Source organism: Benincasa hispida, chromosome 10 (assembly GCF_009727055.1).
Source record: "Benincasa hispida cultivar B227 chromosome 10, ASM972705v1, whole genome shotgun sequence".
In the NCBI taxonomy this organism is placed as follows: Eukaryota; Viridiplantae; Streptophyta; class Magnoliopsida; order Cucurbitales; family Cucurbitaceae; genus Benincasa; species Benincasa hispida.
Window position 1 is genome coordinate 19,998,493 of NC_052358.1, and position 8,145 is coordinate 20,006,637.

The window sequence follows — 8,145 nt, forward strand, 5'->3', positions numbered from 1 at the left end:
TGTTTGCATTAGTAATGTGAGCCAAGCTGGTTACTTGATCGGGAAATCGGTGGACTTTGGCTATTCTGAAACGTGTAACCATCTTAAATCACTCCTGCATTTATTAAAAAAATCAATCAGTAAACTTCTTCAAAAAAAATGTAAAACAACATTCTATTTAAATCTCGCTGGATTCGCTCTCGCTGGAATCGCTCTCGCTGGCATCGCTCTCGCTGGCATCGCTCTCTTTGGTATCGCTCTCTCTAGTATCACTCTCTCCGGTATCGCTCTCTCTAGTATCACTCTCTCTGGTATCGCTCTCTCCGGTGTCGCTCTCTCTGGTGTCGCTCGCTTCGGTGTCACTCTCTCCGATGTCGCTCTCACTTATCTCCCTCACATTCTCTCTTTTTACTCGTCTTCAACCACATAACACATCAAAAACCAGAAAAACAAACAAAAAAACCATAGGCTCACTTATCTTGCTCACATTCACTCTCTACCGATTTCACTCTCACTTATCTCGCTCACAAACTCTTTCTACTCGTCTTCAACCACAGAACACATCGAAAATCAAAAACAAAAAAAACAAAGAAACCATATTGAAAGATTTACCGATAAGATTCGATTTGTCGGCGGCAGTATAATCGTTTGCAAGCCGAAAATAGTTTTTTCGTTTAGAGCGATACGAAGCCATTAGCCTTGGAAAATTTGAATGAAGAATAGTTTAGTTTTGGTGGGTTCTCAGTAAAAAGGTAAGAAGACGAAGTAAGGGTAATTTACATAATTTGGTATGGCGATAATGTCAGCAAAGGGTCAATTGACATTATTTTTTAAAAATTGGTCATTTGACATTTTGGGCCCAATTTTTTGGGTTATCCGTACAAATTTCCCTACTTTTTAGTATATGAGTTTTTAGGAATAAATATTTTTGTTCTTAAATTTTCAAAATGTACTTTTTAGTTCCAAATTTTTAAGAATAATTTAAAAAATGATTGAGCCAATTTATGCGTACCTCAACTAATTTTACGAGACAACCCTATTTCTCCTTTTCATCACTAGGCCAACCACCATTTTTCAAAACTCTGAAAATTAAAAAAGTGATATTTCGTTGTTGGAATCTTTCGGTTCGGTTTTTTTCATCTTTGAACCGAGGACAAGAACGGAGAACCGAATTAAACATGAAACCATCAGCCGCACCGCAATCGGATCGGAACTGAACTTCAACACTGAAAAAGGCCGCAGTATTTGCAGATTATGAAGCGGAACGATCCCTTTGCTACCCCAGGTTTCCATTTCTAGAATCAGAGCAGGAGCTTAAAGGAATACAACACATGTTTTGTAAGTTTCAACACTTGTACCCTTTCTTCCCCACCCTAAATTAATCAAGAAACGATCAAAAACGTAAAGAAAACATCAAATTTCCTTCTGTCCCATCTATTTTTGCGTTAAATTGCTTTTTTGTTGAAGATTGTTGCTCGGATTTTGTTGGGTCATTTTTGTTTTCTTGGAGTTGTATTTGATTCATATGTCTGTTACCCAAAATGGGAAAAAGGATTTAGCTTCTAGGACGTTTATCTGGTTTACTCTCGGTGAATTAAGAAATGGGCAATCAATGGTAGATGAAATGAACGAAATAAGAAGCATTGGAATTACGAACAGTCGAGCAAGTCTATGAATTGTATTTTCTCCTAATATTTATTAAAAACATCCTAATGGGCAATTGGGCACTGGGCGCTGCAGCAAAACATTGCTCTTGGGATGATTATGTAACAGTTGAGTTTGTGTGTATATATATTATATGTCTGTGTGAGTTGAGTTACAATAAACCTGTTGACAACTAAAGAAAATGGGAAGGTTCTGTATCTCACATTGAACACTGATGCCTATATTAAGGCAAAGTTTAGAAATCAGCACTAAACTTTACTTGGATAAATTAATCAGAGAACTGGAACAGTTTAGTATTTAACTTAACATCCAAAATGCAATACCATCTTTGATATTGATGTAACTTACTTGAAGACAGACAACTATTGATTGCCTTTGTTATGTAGAGCAGTGAAATGGAGTATGCTTGAGAATCTGAGATCGTTTATGCAATTGGCTAAGATGTTTATGTTGAGAATTTGAACGTCTAGCTTAAAGGCCATATCACTTGCTTCCTGTCTAGCCGATGGACTCAAGAGACATTAAAGTACCACCTCAAGGTTTTCCATTTTAATCCTTATTTGTTACAGGCCCCAGTTACGTTGGTTTCCTGATGATATGAGTAAAAGTAGCTCTGCTATTGAACTAATTATTTATGCAGGTGAGATTGTTCAGATTCTAGTTGAATTCTTGGAGGTGGCCATTACATCAGTTGTCTTCCTCAAAGGCATTTACCCTTCTGGTGCAATTCTTTAATCTATTTGCCTAAGTTACTATTTTCTGCTTTATTTCTGGGGAAGGATGGTGATTGCGTGAAGTTTTTTCACGGTATTTCTACCAAATAATTCATAAACATTGCTATTTGGTCTTCACCCCTTCCCAACCGCAGGGAATGAGATATCAGTAGTTGATATTAATGAATTAAAGAAAAGAAGGAAAGGATAGGAATCGTGACTAATTATTGGTGGGGTTTATGTGAAGGTGCTTTTGAAAGGAGGAGGTACATGAATGCGGTTGTGCAGAAAGCTCGTCATCCTGAGCTGCAGGATTACATCCACTCAACTGTTTCAGGGCTACTGCCTTTCATCCAAAAGGTTGACCATTCATTTGTATTCTTTGTCCTCTATCTGCTAAAGATGGTCCTAAATATCTTGTCTACCCATGTGCCATTTAGAATTGAAACCAAGTCCTTTTGTCAAGGGCAAATCTTGAACAGTGGACTATTTCTTTCACATGGCTACTTGGTTGGTTTTAGGAAAAGTGAGAATTGTTTGTGTTTCTGATTCGAACCAGTGAAGGAAACTATTCGGTTCTGTGCTTGTAAGTATTAGATGTAGAAATTAAATTTGGGGTGCTAGATGTTAAGGCTATAAGTTGTGAATGGGTTGATTTTATACTGGTATTTTCACGATATAAGACCACCTATGTTTGTAAATGCAACTCTATTCAATGAATCTTGAACCAAGAGAAGTTCATCAAAAATTTAATGTAGGTTTCTAGGCGACACAGTTGCGATATGACATATCTAACTTGATCGATCTCAGAGAAATAGTAGACTTTTTAATGATTATAGAACTTAGATTAATTAACTACTTTCCTTGGAGCATATTCAGCAGTATCTGGTTGTTGGATTTCTGCCTTAATTTCAGTCTGAGCATAAAATATATGAAGCCACTGCATATTATCCATCATTACTTCTATATTCAGATCAAATTCCTGTTCTTGTTATCAGGTCAGGTAGAGAAAGTTTTGACATTCTTGCTACAATATCTGTCATAGAAACATGCAACTATAGGGCATCATAACCAAAAGAAAACTACAGAAATAACAATAAATGTCAAATAATTCTGCATCCAATTTAAAAAGTCTGAACAGGAATTTCCTCTACAACTAGGGACTGGTGGAGAGAGTGGCGGTTATATTTTTCAATGGTGATAACGTCCAAGTGGAGAGATTTGTTTTCAAGCTCACTGTGAACCAGTCTTATGAATCGAAGGTCGAAAACTCTGACCTGGAGTTTGCCTTGAGAGCATTCTTGATCAAGCTCTCTGTCTCAGAACCTCTAACCAAGGTTCTTCCTCCTGGTGAGAGCTTGGTTCACTCATCTTACTAGCTGTTTTCATACTTCAATCCTTAGAAATCTCCATCTGTTCCATTTTGGATAATTCTTGATTTCTTTCATACAAAATTGAAAGAACTTCTACAAGTTTATCTTCTTATAACAGATTGCAAATGGGAAATAACTGCCTACTTCCAAACACTCCCAAGTTCCGGTACAAGTAAGGATGCAGAGTCATGGATCCCAACAGATACCAAACAATGGCAACAGCCACCAGTAATCACCCCCATCAAGTCCATGAACAGTCAACCTCTGAGTTTGCAATTATATCTAGAACATCCTAGCTTATCTGAGCCAAAACCTTGTGAATAAATATGCATTACTGTGAAAGTATTTTGTTTAGATTGTTCAAATGAAAGGTTTCTTGAGCTTGTGTGTTAGATCTTGTAAAAGCTGTCCATAGTGCATCTGTATATATAAACTCAATACAACAATTATTCCTTTGAAAGTCTGAAGATATGTCTCAAGTTTCAATTTTGCAGCTAAAAGATTCTTTCTTTGTCAGTCTCTGCTACAAAGCTTTATACCTTATGTAACATGAGGTGAAGTTGCTGTCCAGGTCAGAGATTGGAATATGTATGGAAATTTTGAAGACATATGTCAGTCAGAAACCAGAAGGGCATCATGTATGAATGGTTGATAAGTTTGGGTCCATTATTACCCATAAGTTGGAGATAGATCTGAAAGCAAAAAAAATAAAGGAAAAGGGGTTTTTGTTTGGTAGGTTAATGAGAGACATCATAAGTTGGGGTTTGAGAGTGGATCCCAGGTTGTCAGGCCTGCTACTGTTTCTGTCTTCATTCATGATGGCAATGACAGAACTTCCCACTCTGTTTTTTTAGCTCAGATGTAATGAGTGAAAATCAGAGATGAATATGAATTCTCTCCTACTTTTCAGATCATCAACTAGATGCTGATATATATATATAATACTTCTTTTTCTCTATGCCACCTAACCTTTTCACTGCCAAAATGGCATGGTAAATTCCTATCAGATCTCATCCTCTCAGTTCTTTTTTACTTTCAAAAGTGCCCTTTACAATTTGACTGATGCTTTTCCATCCATTTCCTTCTCTGCCTTAATCCTTGTAATTCCAAATATTCGATCTTGGTTCTAAGGTAGCTAAATCATTCTCACCCTGTCATACACAACACTTTGACACGTTTTTTCCTACGAAAAACTCGACTTTTTTAATGGTGAAAGTTTAGAGTTTTAATCAATAAAATTATTAGTTTAAAGTTATATCTTATTAGTTTAAAGTTTAAAGATATAGATAGACTTTTTCCCTCTAAAAATGTGCCACAAATAAGTTAATATCTTGTATTTGGCTTGACTGTATTTGAGTTTGAGACCACGATGTGTCACCAAGATATCTAATAAGAATATTAGACCATCATATATATATATATATATATATAAACAAAACAAAAGTGGAATAATTGTGAGAAAGGAGAAAGTAAGAAAAGAGAAAAATGGTTGGAAATAAATGGGTATTGAATAGAGAAAGATGGTTGTCCAAGGATGAAAGAGTGGAATTGTGTTTTCATTGACTAATATAGAATAGAAATACAAGTGGCTTGTGAAATTCAAATTACAAATAATGAGGGTTCATAGGCAAATGGGACCATTCTACTCATCCAAATGATGACCCAATTGTCCATAATCAATACAATGCATTTCTATATTAATTGATTGTACCAAACTTTGTTTCTCCATTCATTTCTTTTTAAATTTTATTCAAAGTGGGACCTTGTGATTTTCTTCTTCTTGTCACTTTCAACTTTCACACATCGCATCGCCTTCCACTGTTACAAAATAGTCGTTCCAAAAAGAAAAAATAAAATTAATACATTGTATTCTTTGTCCTTTTTTCTTTTGAATGGACCATTTTATCTAAATGTGAAATTTCAAGAGATTCAAAACTAATAAATATATATCTTCGATCAATAGATCAAATGTTTGAATTTCGCTCAGTAAAAAAAAACATAAACACAATCGAGAAAGATGTTAGGAAATTTTAATTTTTCACTTAAAGTCAATAACTCAAGATGGGAGATATGTAAAACCTTCCACTAAAGAGCATGAAAAAAAAAAGTAAGTCACTTTCATTAAAGTTTGGATGGAGTGTAAGTCATGTGTGCAGCCACATGATGAAGATGGACAGTGAAATGTTGCCACTTGGGTCTTGATCATCAATAGCAAGAAGAAAACTTGGTGCTTACATTTTTCAGACACAACACTATTCAACTTTCAATCTTAAAAATTAGGTTTGCATTAACTATTAGATTTGATAAGACCAACTTGTAATTTTCATTATTTTCTTTTGATCACACTCTTTTTAAGTAATGCATTTAGAAATTAGTATACAAGAGATACTATTTCATCGGAACTTTTATGTATACCTAGATGTTTTCGGAATAGTTTCCGAACAGTAGTTGTTTACTTTTCTTTTTTGAGTGTGTGGAGTGGTTACATACATTTCAACGACATGATTGGAGTGTTTGATTTTATTAAAAAAAAAACAAACTTTAGACTTACTCCATCCAATATGATGAGAATTGAGAGCAAGAGCACCAAGTAAGATAGTGTGATGAGATTTCATGTAAAGGATAGAGAGTATTGAAAAATTCCCATATTATAGAATGAAATAAGAAAAGAAGGTGAGATATGATTCCTAGGTGAGTGGTTCTTGGGGGAAGTTTGTTTGCCTTTTGATGATGCAAAGGTATGATAGTGTGGGATTCTTATCTTGAGCCACCATTATATTATGTCTTTATGAAAAGCTCCAAGTCCACCATCTCCAACACTTGTGAACTACTACTCTACTCTTCATTTTACACATCAACATCTACTACCATGTTTGTTCATTATTAGCCCCTCATTTCATCATCATTCCACAATAACAACTCTCTCTCTCTCTCTCTCTCTCTCTCTCTCTATATATATATATATATATATATTAACAACAATCCCCATCCAATCTATGCATAATCATCCTCAAAAAACTAAAATTGATCTACATGTATATATATTTACACGAAAAACACTCCAATCGAGAAAAAATAAACAAAAACAAACAAACATGACTAAAGTTTGTGAGTTACCCATTTTAAAAGATTCAAATCAAACTTCATTTCTATTAATTAATTAAAAATAATTACAAGTAAAATTTTAAATTTAATTTTAAAACCGATAAAAATAGTCAAAACTTAATTAGTTATAATTCTTTTAACGATTTTTAATTTATTAACGTAAATTAACTCTAAAAGACGGAAGGTGGATGTTTAGTGAAAAATTGAGGTTAAAAGTATAAAGCTCGAGACATAAGGACCAAATTGAAGCAAAATTCAAATGTCAAAGATAAAATTGTAGCATTTTGAAACCTAGAGACGGAATTAAAACCAAACTCAAAATTTTAGAACTAAGTGTGTAACATTTTGAAATGTAGGGACAGATAGAAACTAGACCCAAAACTTATGGATCATTACCAAAACGGAACATTATGCATGTGGGTTGGGAATCTTGCTCTTGCTCCTTAGAGATTAGGTTTTCTCACTCATATCTTTCTCTATTTTCTCTTACAACTCATTGCCCTCACTCTTTTCTCTTTTCTCTCATTCTTTATATTAAAAGAAAATGAATTAGAGTTTTTAGATTAAAAGTGAGCGAGCAAGAAACGAGAGTAACAAGAGTCAAGAGTTGAGAGCCCAACATGATTGTACAATAAAATCGTTTTAATAATTTTCACTAATGATAATACAAGCAAAAAGTTAAAAAGAAAACTCAAATGTTAGAAAGTGGAGCAAATTTTATTTTGAACCCAATTTTGGGTCAACAGTACCATTATCTTAAACTCTATTATATAAAAACTTCTAAATCCATCACAAATACTCTCTCAAAGTTAAGAGTTAGTACATGTATTTAAAATATTTCTAACTGAGATAATTTTAAACCAAAATCATAGGCCACTCCTACATACTACTCGAAGCTCAAACAAAAATATTTATACCTTGTATATGTGAGAGAATCTCTAGTCTTCTAATAATTTTCTCAAGACTTTACTTACAATGCATCAAAACCATAGGTTTGATTAAATAATAATATTAAATAAAAAATCTAGTAGTAAATTATGAAGAACACGTCTTGTCATTTAACTTATTACCTATTTTATGAATAAGGTTGTTTTGTTTGAATGAAATGAAATCTAACATATCCACTATTCGATCCAACTCAATCAAATCAAAGTAGCGCGTGTGATGAAAGAAAAATAGTGAAGGTGATTTGATTTGATTTGGGGAAGAAATGGTTGAGATGTGGGGCAATGGGTTGAGGGGTGTGTAAATGAGCATTAAGATACATTTTTGGTCATGATCTTCATCTTTACATTGAATCCATTATCTGT

At 34.0% G+C, this 8,145-nt stretch overlaps 1 protein-coding gene across 2 annotated transcripts; it reads left to right on the forward strand.

The window, feature by feature from the left end:
- Positions 1 to 1,120: 1,120 nt before the first annotated feature.
- Positions 1,121 to 4,230, forward strand: LOC120087564 (DNA polymerase zeta processivity subunit). Of its 2 annotated transcripts, none has more exons than XM_039044367.1 (6): positions 1,121 to 1,317; positions 2,031 to 2,183; positions 2,285 to 2,365; positions 2,605 to 2,717; positions 3,518 to 3,707; positions 3,849 to 4,230. In XM_039044367.1, exons 2-6 carry the CDS (start codon positions 2,150 to 2,152, stop codon positions 4,052 to 4,054), a joined length of 624 nt encoding a protein of 207 aa, XP_038900295.1. In that variant the 5' UTR covers positions 1,121 to 1,317; positions 2,031 to 2,149; the 3' UTR covers positions 4,055 to 4,230. The 2 variants fall into 2 exon arrangements, with proteins under 2 accessions (XP_038900295.1, XP_038900296.1); XM_039044368.1 differs by having other exon boundaries at positions 2,036 to 2,183.
- The last annotated feature ends 3,915 nt before the right edge of the window (positions 4,231 to 8,145 follow it).

Coding starts and splice junctions, on each gene's coding strand:
- LOC120087564 (XM_039044367.1), top strand. CDS start 2,150: ATGGACTCAAGAGACATTAAAGTACCACCTCAAG. Junction 2,184..2,284: donor CATTAAAGTACCACCTCAAG/GTTTTCCATTTT, acceptor TTATTTATGCAG/GTGAGATTGTTCAGATTCTA. Junction 2,366..2,604: donor CAAAGGCATTTACCCTTCTG/GTGCAATTCTTT, acceptor GTTTATGTGAAG/GTGCTTTTGAAAGGAGGAGG.